Raw genomic sequence first — 19068 nt, 5'->3', positions numbered from 1 at the left:
TTTTGGCCTCTGCTATTTCCCTTAGGCCTTTGCCTCCTCCCACAGAAAGGAATGACCACAACACTAGGAGACATGTACCCACCCCTCGGCTCATGGTACTTGCAAGAAAGAACACAGCAGCTTCACCCCTCCTGGGGCGGAGTACATTACCTATATTCTCGCTCCTGCAGAATCTCCACGGGGTCTAGGCCTTGCGGTTTCTGAATGGGGCTGATCCGGCTCTGCTTCTGCTGCAGCTGCAGGATGGGTGAGGGCTGCCCTGGGGTGGGCTGCGGCCCCGAGGGTCCAGGCACTGCGGCTGTGGGAGGCGGCGCAGCTGCGGGGGGTGCTGGTGAGGGCCGGCCACTGGGCACTGGCACAGGCAGCTTCTGCGGGGTGCTGGGGCCACTCAGCTCCAGCCCGGGGCCTGGGGGACAAGAGCGACATGAGCAGCTTGGGTGGGTCATCAACCTGCAGCCACACTAGTCCTGCCTGCTATGCCCCTGGAGCCTAATGATACAGACAAGTAAATGTCTCAAGAAAGAAAAAAGGTGGTTAAAAAATGAAAAAGCAGGAAAGGTTGGGGAGGAAAAGGGTGGGGGGAGGTGGAAGAGAAACAAAAAGAATCTGGAATCTATCTCCATAAGAAAAATGGCATTCAGTAATGAACATTGGTGAAAATGGCCCAAAAATGACTCTTAAGTAATAAACTGATTAAGAAAAAGACTGCCAGATTTTAATGTAGGTCTACAGTAGGTTTTCAAAAAGAATTACAAGTGCATTCAGAGTTCAATAAGCTAGCAGTCAGGTGCAACCTGGGTATGATCCTAAACTCACATTTTGCAAAGTGCAGGCAAGCCCCCTTTAGGTGGACCTCAGTCCCCATCTACTGTTAGAACCATGCTTTATAAATGTCCCCAGGAGCTCACCAGTCCTCTGGGGTGACCTCAGAGGGGCACATGCTTTTCCTTAATGACTCATAAAGTATATTTCAGACTAAATCAGTGCATCTCAGAACTTTAATTTTTTTTTTTTACTACATATTAGAAAATATTTCTAAAAACATTCAGTGTAGGGGGGGCATCTGCCCATTCTACCTAATAACAACTAACAAATATTTAAGATTAAAGAGGGCATTTTTCTTGGGTTTTCAGGAGAATCAGATATGTAATCATCAATCTTATCAAAATGCACTTAATAAGTTAATTTAAAGGAACTGTCCACATTCAACTTAAGGAGTTTGAATTACTTAGTAAGCATGGACCTAACATAAGAAGTATTCCATCTCTTCTAAGTGAATTTTTACTTCAAAATTATGAATAAGATTAGTGATGCCACTAGATGATTTAGTAAATTTTTTTTCCTGTATTTTTCTGAAGCCGGAAATGGGGAGAGACAGTCAGACAGACTCCCGCATGCGCCCGACCAGGATCCACCCGGCACGCCCACCAGGGGGCGATGCTCTGCCCCTCCGGGGCGTCGCTCTGTTGCGACCAGAGCCACTCTAGCGCCTGGGGCAGAGGCCGAGGAGCCATACCCAGCGCCCGGGCCATCTTTGCTCCAGTGGAGCCTCAGCTGTGGGAGGGGAAGAGAGAGACAGAGAGGAAGGAGAGGGGGAGGGGTGGAGAAGCAGATGGGCGCTTCCCCTATGTGCCCTGGCTGGGAATCGAACCCAGGACTTCTGCACGCCAAGCCGATGCTCTACCACTGAGCCAACCGGCCAGGGCTTGATTTAGTAAATTAAAAAAGAAGACCATGTCACTAAGCAGATGTTAAAACCTCTCACAGGTATTTCTTAAAGCATTGTCTATATCTTTTCCAAGAAAAATTAAAATTATTAAAAGGCAACAAAATAATAGTCTATACACTTTGGAATGACTTAATAATTAACCATACAAAGATATACATTATAAAAAATGAAACATTTATTCCACTTCCAGCAAAAACCATTTAGAAATGAGCTTAAATGACAATGCATGGGTAGCTACAAGCAAACATTTTGACAGGAGGAATGTGAAGAATTAGAACAAATTGCTTAGGAAACTACAATGTGTGTGTGTGTGTGTGTGTGTGTGTGTGTGTGTGTGTGGTGTGAGTATTGTTCTTTTTTCTCCTTCCGAAATTAAATAAAACTTTCAAAAAGATACAGAGCTAAAGACTTTTTAAGGTAACAAGTAGCTTTGGTTTTGGGGTTAATGAAAAATTTTCAAGAGAAAAATACATTTATTTTTTATTTTAGGCATTGCAGGTGGACTATCGTAAGAGATTCTTTTCATCTAACTACTTTCTGATATTTTTCTGAATGAGAGGTCTTTTGCATAATGCATAACTTTTCATAATATTTTATACTTAGCATTTCTTTCACCTATATATAAGAAACCAATTTCTAAACATTAAATCTCAGGGTTGTTAAGCTTTAGAATGAGTTATGCTGGGACATTTTAGAACGTTTTTTTCCCTAGAGGTCTTTGAAAACGGTAAATTTTTTGTTTTTCATGCTTTACCCAACCAAAAGAAAGGAGACAGAGATTTCTAACATTTACTTTAATTCTCTGTGATTCTATGAATTTCCTGAATAAGCTCAAGAAATTGGCAGAATTAAATATATTTGAAGACCTAGTATAACATACTAAATAATGAAAAAACTCCCCACCTCCAACAGAAAAGAAAACTTGGGTCTCACTGAGAAGATAAAATCATAATAACTACTTTAATCTAGTTCTCAAATTGTCTTTCCTCTTTTCAAAGTCTAATTCATCAACAAAAGCCATAACAGTGCAATAGTATTACAAATTTCAATGATTCTGGGCATTTTTTCTTTTTAGCATTATGGCCTGCAATTACGTATACAGAAGCTTATGATGACTCCTTGAGGTATATTCAAGTTATTCTTTTTAAAAACCACATTTTACCAAAAAAAAAAGAAAGAAAGAAAGAAAAGGCATGCAGAGCATGTCTGATATCTCTGGTTCTGAATTTAGTCATGTTTAGCTTATTACTCCCATCTAAGACTGATATATTCATGGCTGGCCTTTTATTACTACATATAAAGACATTCTGATCTGGTTATTGGATTCTTAACATTGAGAAGCAGTGAGAGATTCAAACATGGACTTACGTATCCAAAGCTCCAATTTAGAAAGTACTACAACTTGCTGTGAATTAAACAGGTACATTTAAAGTGCCCTGTACCAACAGAATAGTAAGTTTTCATCTCAGCTCCATCACCTACTGGTTGTGTGAGCCTGAGCAAGTTACTTAACCCCTTTGCCTCAGTTTTCTGATCTGAAGAATGGCAATGATAACAGTACCCACCTCAGAGGGTAGTAGTGATGATTCAATGAAACAATGTGGCCATGTGCTCACCCTCACCTCAGCATCTTTACTGCCACCAAGGACACAAAGATAAAGAAGTCTAATTGAATTACCTTTACATACACTCCACAGCAAAAGAAAGGCTTTTAGGAAATTTTGTACTGTATTAGCTGGAAACTTTGGAGTACTATTTTTACAGCGAACTCCAGAATGTTTCTATAGTTTAACACAACTCAGCACAAATACTTAGATAAGCTGGCTTGCCGTGTGCTTCCTGGAAATTGCTATCAGTCACTTCTAAGCAAATTCTTTTCCTAACTAAACAAGTTAGTTTATTTATCGCATGGGTCTATTTTCTACTCCCTGCAACAGATTATATAAAAACTTCTATTTACAGAGGCTGGGGACAGAATGCAGCTTACCAAAATTAAACATGCCCAGAATGTCACCACCTATTCCTTAGGGTTTATGCCTGTCCCTCAGGAGTTGAGCTGCCTACCTGGATTTGCTATTGACAAAAATCATCTCTACAACAGATACTTGTGGTCTGCTACGTGACAAGACTCTCCCTGGAATCTTCAGACGAAAGACAAATTACATTCTTTAGCTTATCTCCTGCTCCCTCTCCAATGTAAACAATCCAGGTTTAATTGTCAGAAACACAAGATGAATCTGCTTTAGACTTCAGCTTAGAAGTCAAGGTAGAGGTGCCCTGACACTCCTGAGGGGCACCCCAGTAGAGCCAAGAGGGTGAGGGGTTTAACTGGATGCACTCCATGCCTGATTATAAGAAACAGGTCCAAACTCATCAAAACACCTGAGTATCACATGTACAGAATATCTGTGCATTCAGTGGTCCCTGTTTGCCTGCTGGCACTCAAGGACAGTTATGCAAATAACAATTCTGTGCAGTGAATAAGGATTTAAGTGGTTTGCAAAGGTTAAAAAAAGAAATGTAATAAAGTGTACTTAAATGAACATACCAAGAAACTTTAGATAACTAAAAAAAATGGGGAAAGGGGGAAGGGACAAGCAGTGAAAAAACTTAGTAATAAAACTTTTACTTTCTCCCATTCAGTCCTTTCTGCACCCCACCCCCGAATCCAAACCTTTTTCAGTTCCCATTTTTAATTTTGCTTTAGTCTCTAAAAGGAAAAATGAATCAAAATGAAAAGAAAAATGATAGGTTAGATTTGAGTGGAGCCCATGACAGGACTGAAGAGTTATTTTTTCGGTGTAAGATTCCTCCAGTCAAACTGTAATTCTCTGGTGGTAGCTAAGATGATGTCAATTCTGTGATTTGTAACTTTGGAGAACATTTGAGGCAGACCACCCCAGCCAAAAAGATTCTCTTCACACATGAATAACACCAGAAAATGAGAGAAAAAAAAAAAAGGAAATCACAGCCACCTCCAGTAAGTGAACATACTTAAACTTATTTTTTTCTGAAATATTAGTATTTATAAGTAATTATACTTTTTAATTTAAATATTGGTATGCAGAAATACATACACTCCCATGTTCATTGCAGCATTATTCACAGTGGCCAAGACATGGAAACAACGAAAGTGACCTTCAATAAAAGATGGGATCAAGAAGTTGTGGTACATATATACAGTGGAGTACTACTCAGCCATAAGAAATGATGACATAGTGCCATTTACAACATGGATGGACCTTGAGAACATTATATTAAATGAAATAGGTAAATCAGAAAAAGCTAAGAACTATATAATTTCACATATAGGTGGAATATAAAACTGAAACTCATGGACATAGATAAAATTGAAGTCGTTAACAGAGCAGGGTGGGGGGATAAAGAGGGACAAATATATGGTGACAGATAATGATTTGACTTTGGGTGATGGGCATACAACACAATACACAGTTCAAACGCTATTGAGAAGTCCGCCTGAAACCTATGCACTCTTGTTGATCAATGTCATCACCCCATTAAATTTAATTCCTCAATAAAAAGAAAATGTAAGTAATCATACCTTTTTTAAAAAGGGGAAAAGATAAACAATAACAATTAATCAAAGGTAATTTTAACTTTAAACGTATTTTTTTTCATTATTTTGACTTGTCCTACATGCCAATTCAAAAAAACAAGAAAAAAAAAAAAAGCCAAAACCTTTGTCAAGTAAGATTATCATCTCCCTGTGAAACCTGAGATTTGGGGAAAAGTTCAGCAATGCTGTCAGTACAACCTCCTTCCCAGGGGCAGGAGTGGGTCTGCTCTATGTGAAAGGGTATCTTCTTTCCTCCTCTACCCAGGGCCTCCTTGCCTACTCTGGCATAAAATACATTCTGCCCAAATATTTTCACTTCTAATGAAGTCTGACTCCTGGAAATACAAGACATGAGCAGTGAGTAATAAAATGAATTCCTCCAAAAATGACAGAGGCCTGATTGAAGGAAGATGTAACACTGCGCTGGGTTTAAAAAAAAAAAAAAAAAAAATGAAGCCCTTTCCTCTGGACATGATCCAAAAAATGCACAGGATTATGTTTATTGGGACACGAAGCACTTGTTACGTGAGTATCCAGAGAACTGGAGCTTCATCCTTCAACCTGCATGGAAAAAACAACATGCACAGGTCATCCTCTAGCCCAGCGGTTCTCAACCTGTGGGTCGCGACCCCGGCGGGGGTCGAACGACCAAAACACAGGGGTCGCTTTAGGTTGAGAACCGAACCGCTGCTCTAGCCCCTGTACCTCTGCAGTCTACCAGCGAGATGAGGGCAGACCACCAGGAGGGCATACACGGACTGTCTCATCTCCAACCAGGATCTGTCACAGCCTCAGTTTGGATGTAAGAAATCGGCCGTGTGGGTTCTGTTACAGTGTTTATGATGAACAGATGTCATGATGTCTTTATCGTGCAGGGCCTCTTACAATAATAACAGTAATTAAAAAGTAATTCTACCTGGGATATCTACTTTATACTATCATACTAGAAATGGGCCTGTGCCCTCTGCAAAATGGTAAGCAACTTCCTTCCAAATGGTGAGAATTAGGTACCTGCCCCTGCCCCTCCTTTCTCGACTGCTTCAGAACTCCATCATCTTGAACGCTCTGACGTGGCAACCATGACAACTCCTGTGGCCCCACCATGCCTGATCTCAACTTCTGTTTCCCTTTGTTTCTGATTTTCTACTTAACAATTAATTATTCCACTGCAGGTATGTTTCTTGGAAGCCTTCCCAAATGCTTTCCACAACAAAAAGGGGTAGAATTAAATAAACCAACGGACATAAAATGTCTCGAGGAGTAGATTCGAGGAGCACATTTTGGCGATGGAATGCACTGCGTGCAGGGGTTCTTAAACCACAGTATGGGAATGGAACCGCTTGAAAGAGAATGCAAAATCATAGGGGATAGTGCTTTTTCTCCTACTACAACCTTGTATCAGAGACCCCAAAGGTGAAGAAGCATTGTTCCAGGACTCTAACAGCTAACAGCAAAAAAAAAAAAAAAAAAAAAAAAAAAAAAAGAATCTTGGCCAACTAACTGAAGCAAGACAAGGGAGCTGGCCAGCTAGGTACAACAAAAGGCTCAAACAGCCCTGGGCTATCGGAGCCATTCTCAGTCTTTCTCATCCAAGCCAGACCATCACATCGCTCATTTGGTTGCACATTAACCTACCAGATGGTCTGTTGAAGTTAACAAGGGCCTGCTGCTGCTGCTGCGGTTGCGGGGGCTGGGGTGGCGGCTGCTGTGGCGGTGGCTGCTGCTGCTGCTGCATGCCAGGTAACGTCCTTTTCCCCTGGACTGCAAGCTGCAGTGTTTCAGGGAGGTGCTGGCCTCGGGCCAGCATTTTGTAAGCTAAAATCTGAGCTCGCAGCTGATGCAGCTGGACAGGACTAAAAGGCGAGGGACCTCTGTTGGTCTGGTTCATCGCCTGAGGATCGCCGGGGATGAGGGGCCCTGGCTGGTTCAGTGGCATCTGGGGTGGGGTCGGGCCGCCTCCCGATGACATAGGGCTGGAAATATGCTCTGTGGCTCCCAATGGAGACGGATGTGGTGACATATAACCTGGAAGAAAACACAAAAGGAAAATCACAGGCTGCCCTTGATAACATAGAAAGAGAGGCATTCCTGAATATTTTGATAATTTTTTTACAACAGTGCTGTCTTATAGAAATTTAAAGTATATGTAACTTAATCATGACATAATTATATATATATAATTTAAAATTTTCTAGATTTCTGCTCAAGATGTTGGCATCAGTAAATAGTACTTGAATCCTCCCATAACCATATCAAAAGTACAACTAAACTACAGAACCTCATTCAGAACCACCTGAAATCTGGCTGAATGAAAGTCCTACAACTAGGGATTTAAAGAAGCCACATTGAGACTGGTAGGCAGAGTGAAGACATAGAACAGGCTGGTCCCACACACCCACGTGTGGCACTTTGAAATCAGGATGGATATCTCAGCTGGGGAGGTTGTCCCTGAGGAGTGAGGGGTGCTGGCCCTACACCAGGCCTCCCAGCCTAAGGTTCCAGTACCAGGAAGAGAAGTCCCCATGACTTCTGGCTGTAAAAACAGTGGGGATTGTTGCTGAGGGAGACTGAGGACTGTGGGAGTCCCACGCAGTTCCCCTTAAAGGGCCCAGAAACAGATTTACTCTGATTCACTCCTTCTGAGCTCCTGTACTGGGGCAGCAGGTTGAAAGAAACCAGAGGGATAGGGGGAGGAACTGGATTATTACGCATCAAGGAAAGAGCTGGGGGAGCAGCTTTCTGCCAGACAAAAGTGCTAGCAGAGGCCATTGATGCTTTTCTGAGACCCCCACCACCATCAGCAACACAGTCAGCAGACAGGTGCCATATCTGAGATTCCATCAACCTGGCTCACACTGTCCTCTAGGCTAAGGTGATTTCCTGAGGCCCTGACACACCCAACTTGCTGGCCCTCCCAAGCCTTTTTCAGTGGCTTTTCCATACAAACAGCCTATCTGGGCTCAGGCTTCAGACTTTCCTAAAATCTCTCAAACAGCATCTGACCCATACCTCCTGCTAAGTGGCCCCAGGCCTGGCACTAGCAGTAGCCAGCCCTGGTTCACAGCTTGGCCTCTCCTGGGCACCTCCAAGCCCAGCACAAATAGCAGGCATCTGCAGATCGCTTTGTAAGTCCTACTGGTTGGCCCCAGTGTACCCGGTGGACAGCTTCAGACCACATCAGATTATAACTCTACCACCTCCACAAAAGACATACTCAAGGGGCAGAATCTGTGAGTACCAAAGCCCCAGGAAGCAAGTCCTGCTCTTTACAGTCAACTCCTGCACAGCAGCTACTCTGCTGTAGTTGCAGCCAGTCCTCAAAGCTGATCAGCCTGAGGGCCAATCCCTCCCAGTGACGCCAACAGCATAAAGGCTCAACTACAGGACAGTGCACACAGCCTACACAGGGGCGCACCTGTAGGGCCTAGCTCCGGTGACTGAGGAGGCTGTGCCACAGGGCCCTACAGGACACCGACTACACAAGGCCGCTCTACCAAGTCTGGGAGATGTAGCAGCTCTGCTTAAACACAAGGAAGCAGCAGCAGAGAATGTGGAAACAAAGAAACACATCCCAAACGGGAGAACAGGAGAAGTCTCCAGGAAAATAAAAAAGGAAACAAATAATCTGCCAGACACAGAGCTCAAAACATTGGTTATACAGATGCTCAAAGAACTTACTGAGAACATCAACAAAAAAATAAGCGTGAAAAAGGAAACAGAAACCATAAAAAAGAATCGGTCAGAAATGAGTGATACACTAACTGAAATGAAGAATAATTTACAGGGAATCAACAATAGTGCAGATTAAGCCAAGAATCAAATCAGCAATTTGAAATATAAGGAAGCAAAACACCCATCAGAATGGTAAAAAGAAAAAACAACAACATGATGGTAAGGATCCTCTGGGACTTCAGGTTGTCGGGACATTCGCATCAAGGGGGTGCTCAAAGGAGAAGAGAGAGAGCAAGGAATTGAAAACATATCTGAAACAATAATGACAGAAAACTTTTCTAACCTGATGAAGGAAATAGACATGCAAGTCCAGGAAGCACAGAGTTCAAACAAGATGAACCCAAAGAGGCCCACACCAAGACACATCATAATTAAAATGCAAAAGGTTAAAAACAAAGAAAGACTCTTAAAAGCAGCAACAGAAAAGCAGTTAGTTACCTACAGGGAAGCTCCCATAAGATTTTCAGCTGATTTTTCAACAGAAACTTTATAGGCCAGAAGGGATCAGCAAGAATTTATTCATAGTGATGAAATGCAAGGACCTACAACCAATATTACTCTACCCAGCAAAGCTATCATTTAGGATCAAAGGATATATAAAGAGCTTCCCAGACAAGAAAAAAACTAAAGGAGTTCATCACCACCAAATCAGTATTATATGAAACGTCAGTCTCCTTTAAGATGAAGGAAAAAAAAAAGATTAAAAATATGAACAATAAAATGGCAATTAACACATATCAATAATTGAATCCAAAAATAAAATAAATAAAAAGCTGAACAGAAACAGACTCACAGATAAGAGAACATTTTGATGGTTGCCAGATGGAAAGGGAGTTGAGGAAGTGGGTGCAAAAGGTGATGAGATTAATTAGTACAAACTGGTTGTTACAGAATAGTCATGGGGATGTAAAGTACAGCATGGGGAATACAGTCAATAATATTCTAGTAACTGTGCATGGAGTCCGGTGGGTGCGAGATTTATCAGGATAATCACTTAGTAAGTTATGTAATATGTCTAATCACTGGGTATATACCTGAAATTAACATACTATTGTACATCAGCTACATACTATTGTACATCAGCTATAATTGAAAAATAAAAAGATGATTAAAAGGTAAAATAAAATAAAAATTTCTAATTTTCTAAAAAATTACATTAAAAAGTAAAAGAAACAGACAAAAAGTAATGTTAGTAATATATTTTATTTATTATTTAAATAAAATATATTACTATTTAATCTACACAGCCAAATCTACACAGCCAAAATATTATCATTTCAAAATATATCAAGTATTAAATAGATATTATGTTGCTTTATTTTTTAGAGAGAGAGGAAGAAAGAAAGGAAGGAAGGAAGGAAGGGGGGGGAGGGGAGGGGAGGGGGCCATTCATTTGTTGTTCTACTGGTTGCGTCCTATATGTGCCCTGAACAGGGAGGGATTGAACCCGCAACCTTGGTGGTTCAGGATGATGCTCTAACTGACTGAGCTAACCAGCCAGGGCTAAGATATTTTACATTCTATTTTTCATATTAAGTTATAGCACATCTCAATTCAAACTAGCCACACTGCAAATGATCAATAGCCATGTGAGTCCTACAAGGCAAATGTTAGTGGCTACTATCCACCCAAAGGAAAGGCACCAATAGGTAGTATTATATATTAAAAGGAGCTCCAAACTACAGATCAAAACATGAAGGGGTCTACTATATAACAATGTGAAATGAAGAGTATCTTATGGAGATAACAAATATTACTTGGTTTACTGTTATGAATATTATGAATAATTTCCAATTATCGAGGGTCTCTACTGCTGCAGGCACTATGAAGGCACTGTACATATTATCTTAATTGAGTTCTCCCTGGAAACAGAGCCTGATGGAAGGACTGAGTGCTGGTGATTTATATGGAAGGTACAAGGGCACTGGCAGGGGATGGAAAGGTGGTATCATAAAGAGAAGGCAGCCAATAAGGGGTGTGCTGTTGAGCCAGCTGCTGCAGTGGGTGCCTGAAAATTAATCTCATGCAGAAGCACTGGGATATAAAGTAAATTACTTGCCTCCAAATTATCCCAGGGAAGGGATCAGGAGTTGAGGTATTTATATGTTAAGAATCATCTGTCACTACTTATATCACTGGTTACGACTCTGGGGAAAATTAGTCCCTAGGGACTTTTCCATGTGTGGAAATGGTAGACATAGTAGGCAAGATGGTGGTCTGTCCAGTGATTATGAGGCTGCTGGGAGCACAGAAATGATAAGGAGAATTAAAGGGATAGGGATGTAGCATGTTATTTCTTTAATCCTCACAGCATCCCAAAGATATATATTGTCACCTCTTTGATTTAAAATGGGGAAACCGGTTCAGAGAGAAAGCAAGTGACCCAAAGTCACCCTGTTAGATCTCAGTAGCTCATGATTCAAACTAAGGTTTGTCTGATTCCAATGTGTACAGTTTTCCATGGTCGAATATGAACTGGTTTTATAAAAATGCTAGTATAGTATTGCCCTGAATGGTTGGCTCAGTGGTAGAGCATTGGCTGGCATGTGGATGTCCCGGGTTCGATTCCTGGTCAGGGCACACAGAAGAGCCCATCTGCTTCTCCACCCCTCCCCTTCTTGCTTCTCTGTCTGTCTCTCTCTCTCTCTTTCTCTTTCTCTTCTCCTTCCCTCCTGCAGCCTGGGCTCTATTGGAGCAAGCTGGCCCCAGGGGCTGAGGATGGCTCCACAGCCTCTACCTAAGGAGCTAAAAAATGGCTCTGGTTGCAACAGAGCAACGCCCCAGATGGGCAGAGCATCGCCCCTAGGTGGGCTTGCTGGATGGATCGGGTTGGGGTGCATGTGGGAATCTGTCTCTGCCTCCCCTCCTCTCATGATATATATAAAAAAAATGCTAGTCTTAATTTTGGTTTTAAATTAAAGACTTAAAAGTCTCAAAAATGTTCTGGAAGATTACAATACATAAAAATGAGAGTAAATATCAATAGTTTGTATTATAAGAGATATACATGGGAAATTTAAAAATGCTTTTCTTGAGGAAAAGAAGTCAAAATAGAAAAAAATTGCAAGGAACTTATTTCAGGAGTTTAACTAGAGTTCAGCCAAAGAAGTCCTAGAAAATCATATGACTGTATGTCAGTGGAGGGAGACCCAAGCCAGAGGACAAAACAAAGGGGTCTGCTGCAAGCTGAAAGGTCGCCTTGAATTCAAACTACGTGCTAGTTAATGAAGTCAAAGTACCCTCAGGCACAATATAAATATCAGATTAAAGGTTTTTGCCCTTACTAAGTGTACTTGTGTCATAATTATCATCAAAGCCGTCACATAGATGTTTATTAGTCATCTGCTGTACGTCTGAAACTAGGTCAAGCTTCAGCTGAAACAGCTCTGTGCACCTTTGTGGAATCAGATACCTGAGACTATGTGACTGCCACAGACTGGGGACCTACCATCACCATTCATTCACAAGACTACAGAAAGTAAAGGACTGTTACTTTTATCTCAAATTGCCATTTGCAAACAGAAATGAATTTAGCTTGATTCCCTAAGACAATAGGTTTTGTTCGATCAACTGGTGACAATCAGAACTCCTTTCAGGAAAAAAGCCTGTCCTGAAGAGAAATGGAAGAGCTCCTCGCATTCTTCAAATCCCAACTCCATCACGGAGCACAGACACCACGCAGCAATCAGGGTTCTAGTGGGCCACAGAAGTCAGCCAAGAAAACACCCCAGAAATCAGCCCGCAAGACTAGCTGAAATTTAATCCTAGTATATTGTTATTTATCACAATAAACATTTACAGAATATCAATAACATATGTGCATAACTAGATCATTAACATTTTTCCTTTTTCATGAGGCTTACATTCATTCTTTAATTGTAATGTTGGTGCAAAATGGCAATTTGTTCATTAAGAAAGCACCTTCTTGATGCCTTTTTAGCCAACCCTGCACCTATCGCAGGGAGAAAAACTTCCTTCAAAAGCTAATGACATTTTCATAGTAGACGGGATACACCCAGGCGTTCAAATGGGTCACATGTCTCTTGCCTTCTGTTCTCTCCTATTTCCTAAGGTTATCAATTATAGCTTATCCATGATAAATCATAGGCTACCTAATATAATGAACCAAAACATTAGACAATCCAGTCTAAATTCATTGTATAACACTTTAATAAATCTCTTATAAACTATGACCTGGGGACAAGGCAAAGTTATGAATGAAACAGTTACAGTATACACAGTAATTTTACTAAATATGCTAAAAAAGAAATGAGAGTGGAATAAAAATTATTTTTCAGAATTAATAAACAAAATTCAATTTCATATTTAATAAGAAAAAACTAAAGGTGGGAAAAATCGTGTCCTAGAATTTGTAGGGGATGTTAACAATCATTTTATCACATTATGATCTTAAAAATGTCACAGTATTTCAGCTAAAGAGAGAATTTTTTGTTCTAGATGACTAGCATTCAATAAAATTTAAGGAAAAATAAAACCTAGACAATAAAACAATGTAACATATTTTGGTAATTATCTTTCATTAAGAAAACAGAGAGAAGAAATTGCCCGAGAATCAATATACATTTGTCTGGAGAATGACAATGTTGATGCAGAATCTGCTCTTTATGAAATCTGGTGTGCCTTGCTCATTCAAAAGTGGTCAAAAAGTGGCAGTTTTCCTTCCCTCGTCTTCAAGAACCATTATCTCCCCAGTTTCACCTTGCCTCAGAAAGAAGCAATCATCTCTCTCTCTCCTTTTAATAATTTTGAACTTATAAATGCCAATTTTATATAAATTTTCTCTTCAAACACACACACACACACACACACACTCACACACACGCAAACATTAAATATTATGTACTTGCCTTTGAAGGCTTTTTACCCAATGGACTAAAAATAAACAATGTTATCATTGGGACCATAAGGTACACAATTCAGTATTTATTGAAGGAAATGGTTTTGCTTCTTAACCAATATTTTAAAATAACCTAATGGGTTCCTAGGTGGTTAAAGGTGGCAGCTTTAACTTTTTCTTTTTTCTTTTTTTTTTTTTTAGTACCACACCTCTCTGTACCTGTGTGTTTATAAACGGCTTTGTACAACAGAGTTTTTAAAGATATGTGCTATTACAGATTCTAAATTCTTTTAAAATCATTATATGAAATAAGATTGCATTATACCGATACTACTTGGTCAAAAAATACACTTTTAAATAACTCATTTCCCAGCCTACAAGGCACTTTGCTATTTCAGAGAAAAATATTACATGCTAATTATGATTCCACTTAATGCAGTCCTCTGCATTTTAAAGTAATTATAATTTACTGAAATTATATAAAAATTAAGAGCTATTTAAAACTGTTGACTTTTGAATGCAGAGGTTCGCTTCTCTACTTAATTGAACAAAATGTACTAAGTATCTATCCATTCATATGCTCGACACTGGCGCCAAGTGTTGGAGAGGCCAAGAACAATCATCCGTCTTTCACTTGAAGTAAGAAACCAAGCAAGGAGAGAAATCTGAAGATACATAAAAGTAAAAAATGCTCAGTTATAATTCACCCATTTTGGAATTTTTTAATCGCCCCACAATTAGAAGTACTGCAAACCCAGGAGCAGAGTGAACAAGCACCTGGCTTTGAGAATCACTGAATATCATTCATCTATACCTCCCAAGTATTAAAAAAATTAGAACCATATTAGCGCTTTGAACACAACTGGGCTCCTTAGAATTTAAATGATAAACCTGAAAGTGTTGTCTTAATTAATTCTTAACACTAAATGGGTCAAAATTCTTTTTCCTGGATTGCAAAAAAATCCCAAGACGTTTTTTACAGGCAGTTTTTCTGATATGTTCAAGATTTTATGAGTCATTTGTAATAGTTATGCCTGTCTGTCATCAAAATTCAGATCAGACCGATCAAAATGTGTTTGAATATTAATGAAGATGCTACTCTATGTCCCCCCCCATTGACTTGCTTTTTTATATATATATATTTTAAAACTGAGTATATTTTTCTAAATCCTCACACACTCAAAAATCTTCTCTCAGGTAGATGGATGTCTAATCATAGATAGTGGAAAAAATTCACCTATATTATGTTACAAAGGAGTATATAAAGCAACACAAAAACCATAAACTTTGAATTAGAATATCCACATATTATGGTTAATTAGTGCTAGATTAAGCCAGGCCCCTTGCATGTTGGAATGACCATACAATGATTCTGAAAACAAGTTACATTACATTCAAAGGACTGTGAGGTATCTTTTCCATGCCTTCAACTGAGGGAAGAAGGCATCAAGGAGAAGAGAAATATACTATATATTGACTTGGTCATTACTGTAGATAGAATGGTGACCTCTACAAAGATAAGCTGAACCCCTAACCCCTAGTACCTGTGAATGTGCCCTCAGTAGGAAATAGGATCTTTGCAGATATGATCAAATTAAGATGAGGTTATAGTGCATTAGGGTAGGTTTTAATCCAATGCCTGGTATCTTTATAGGAAGAGGGAAATCTGGAAACAGACACAGACACACAGGGAAAATGTCATGTGGAGACCAAGACAGAAATAGATGTAATAGCTCTGCAAGCCACTGAATGCCAAGGATGCTGGCAACCAAAGCTAGGAAGGGGGAAAAACTTGTTCCCTAGAGCCCTCAAAGAGCATAGCCCTTCTGGTCCCTTCATTTCAGACTTCTAGCCTCCAGAACTTTGAAGAATAATTTTCTATTGTTTTAAGTCACCCAGTTTGTGGTATTTTGTTATGGCAGCCTTAGAAGACTATAGCTACCCGCCAGTAATGATTGGTAATTCCACTTCCAGAAAAGGCCACTTTACAAACAATGTATGAACGTGCAATTCAAGGAACACAGGTGGTGCACTTTACCTTCATGTCTACTCTATTGTTGGAAGGCAAACCAGGATTCTCCTTCTGGCCCTGTCACTCACAGGTTGTGTAAACTTAGGAAAATAAATTTTCTGAGTTTTAGCTTCCCCGTCTATAAAACTGGGATAATATAAAATTTACCTTATAAGATTATGATAAAGAGTCTGAATAAAGTTCATAAAGCACTGTGCAGAATACTTGAACTTGTGGAGGCTAGTAAAATTACTATAATTCTGTTAAGAAAACTGACTCTATAAATCATAAAGTTGTGTTGGTGCAGAATTTCTATAGGGAAAGGAACCTGCAGGGTTCAATCCTCTTTAGACATGTTCTTTGGAAGTCAGAGTTAAAGTAACCAATAGAAGAGATAAAGCCTATGGTATGAAGCCAAAGTCACGTATGTAGAATTACAGACCTTGGCTGTGTTGATCCATCGGACTCTGGGGGGGGCCCATTCCTGGGTGAGGTGGTCGCATACCGGCACCTTTCATGGACCCACAGTGGATATCTTCTACAATCCCCTTGTCGTGCATACCATCCATGGGCTGAAACGTGGAAGGGCATTGGTTAGATACCTCCTTAAGATACAGTATATCTATTTAAGACCCCTCTCTAAAGTCTTCAAAATTGAGGCACAACCACTTCTTACCCATAGGATAGTCATATACTTTTACACCTACATTACACATATTATTATATATTAGAATTCTTTTATAGGTGAGGACAAAAAATTTAAAAGACTGCATCAATAGAATCTTCCAAACTATCTGTAAGTCAAAAGTTAAGACTGCAAATAGTTCAATTTCTTTTTGTAATGTCAAAAGCTGAAAATAAAAATAAAATCCTCTCCCCAAGGCATGCCAGCAAACAGAAGCTATTCTCCATGCCTTGTTAAGTAAGTCCTGAAACCTGCTGTATGGTGAAGTCAGTCTAAAGTCCGAAGGAAGACTATCTGAAATACCTGCAATGATCTGTTTCATGGGTTTTGTTTGTTTGTCATCAGAGGGGTAGGAACTATGGAAAGTTGAAAAGCAGAAGCCAGAAAGTTCCATGGCAGTTGGGAAAAGAGAGCCAGGGCAGAGCAGTGAATGGGGTGAACACAAAAGGGGAAAGATGGTGCAACGAAGCTGTGCTACAGAGGGAGGGAGACTGAGAAGGTTAGAGGCAGAGCTGGGGAAAAGCATTAAGAGCACAGGGTCTGGAAACGGGACCTGAGGCCTAGTACATAACAGACACACAATAAATAGAGATTGAACTGACGTTAATCCAATCCAGAATTGGGCAACGGAGCATGTGTTAGAGAAAGGAAAAGTCTCTTCCTCTGCAAACTGCAGTAGCAATTTTCAAAACAGCCTGAAAGGAGGAATGTTTCCAGGAGTTTATAGAAACCAAATAACCTCAAGCAAGAAAGTATGAATGTTTGCAGTTTTGGAGAAAGAAAAGTTAATTTCTGCAGAGTCAAAGCATGCACTTGAAAAGAGAAAAATTTACCATAAGGAGGATGTTCAGAAGAAAAAAATGGGAAGAATTGGGTATAAAGACTGTCTCTGAATGTGTTCAATAGTAATAATAGAGAGGAAATCAAGGCAACACAGCAGATGTATTTAGGCCACTTGTTTATTTATTTCCAGTAATGTTGAAAAGCAGAAAGCTGAAGCTCAGAGGGAGAAGGAAGAGAAAGACAGGGAAGAAAGCTGCCTATAAGAAGAATCTAAAGAAGTGAAGGCATCTGGTCAGCAGGTGTGAACTTAGGCACTTAACATGTCCGCATGCAGGGAATTATCTGAGGGGCTGAGGGTTAAGGAAAACCAGAATGAAAAAAAAATGCACACCTTGCAGAATGAGAGCAAAACAAAAGAGACCATAGATGGGGGTAGAGAATCTGACAAAGTGTGACAAAGATTGAGGTAACAAAACTGATAATTATCAATATAAACAACCCAGGACAAAAATGTAACACTGACCCAAGGGCTCATTTATACATTTACCTTTTAAATGCTTAAATAATAACAGAGATTAGCTAAATAGTTCCTTCAAATTGTACCTTTCATTTCGGAGGTGAGACATCCTTAACCCATTCTGAAAATATTTAACACACCTGGACTAAGGTTTACAAGTGACAGATCAGAGCTGTAATATAGCTCCAAATTAATTTAATATGTGCACAAGACAATTTAATGACTTCAATATGTCTATATGTTCAATATGTCTGCTAAAAAATATGATATGGGAAACAAACAGCTTTATTTCTTCAGGTAAATATAAAGAGGAAAGTTGCAGAGTAATGGTAATAATATGATTCTATCATGGTAAAAGAAAAATTATTTAAAAATCACCCCTGTATATGAGTTTTATTGAACATGGAGAAAAGTGAGGTGTGAAAAGCATGTACAATAAAGCCAGGATTAACTATTTCCTTTATTTATGTCAGTATGGTTTCACTTTTCAAAATAAGCAATACATTACTTTCCTGATTTGAAAAATCATCAAATTACAAAAGTTGTAAAAAGGTGGATATTCTCCTCTGGGCTCCAATGCCTTAGCTTAAAACTGACTTACAGTCCTACACAATGAGAGGAATGAATTGTTCATTTTTTCAGTATCTTCCAGTTTTACACCAGTATCTTCCACAGCTTGTCTATTTAGCATCAAGAGTCATTCCACCACCCTTTCTACCTGTGCTGTCACCCCACAGGGAAGTAAAACCTGCACTTGTCTCATCAGGCATGATCTTCAGGTTAATGTTCAATAGCCTCATAGAGTTTCTTTGGCTTTGCTAACTTCCAAAGCGTATTGTCTCAGAGGCTCTTGTTTACTTTCTCAAAAGGCTGTTCTCTCTTCTTTGCATCTCCTGTGAAGGCCTAATGCCAAAATCATACCAGTATGATCATCCCCACAGCAACCATCCAAGCCTTATAAATAGAGGACTATAATAGCATTAGTCCAGGAGCCTATACTCGAACCTGAGCTCTGCTAAAGCAGACCCCTCTCCCAGAATAAAGCCACTTCCCAGGGAGACAGCAAAGTGCCCCTTAGGGATTTCCCTAGAATCTTCATAAAATCTTTAGAAAGGGACTCATTTTTTTTTCACTCTTTGAGATCTAATTTTTAAAATAAATACCAACATTATAAAG

The 19068-nt window shown here is 39.7% G+C and overlaps 1 protein-coding gene across 10 annotated transcripts in view; it reads right to left on the bottom strand.

The window, feature by feature from the left end:
• SMARCA2 (SWI/SNF related, matrix associated, actin dependent regulator of chromatin, subfamily a, member 2) overlaps window positions 1-19068 on the bottom strand; it is a 176330-nt gene that overhangs the window by 142347 nt on the left and 14915 nt on the right. For all 10 annotated transcript variants that reach the window (XM_066257155.1, XM_066257164.1, XM_066257157.1 and 7 more), the window contains 3 exons: window positions 16350-16479; window positions 6942-7331; window positions 151-406 (listed from right to left, as the gene is read on the bottom strand). In XM_066257155.1, coding sequence (XP_066113252.1) covers window positions 151-406; window positions 6942-7331; window positions 16350-16479 — 776 coding nt within the window. The remainder of the gene's footprint in view (window positions 1-150; window positions 407-6941; window positions 7332-16349; window positions 16480-19068) is intronic.

This window comes from Saccopteryx bilineata, chromosome 2 (genome assembly GCF_036850765.1).
Source record: "Saccopteryx bilineata isolate mSacBil1 chromosome 2, mSacBil1_pri_phased_curated, whole genome shotgun sequence".
Lineage (NCBI taxonomy): Eukaryota > Metazoa > Chordata > Mammalia > Chiroptera > Emballonuridae > Saccopteryx > Saccopteryx bilineata.
The sequence above is the reverse complement of the archived record's forward strand: the minus strand, read 5'-3'. Positions and strand labels throughout refer to the sequence as shown.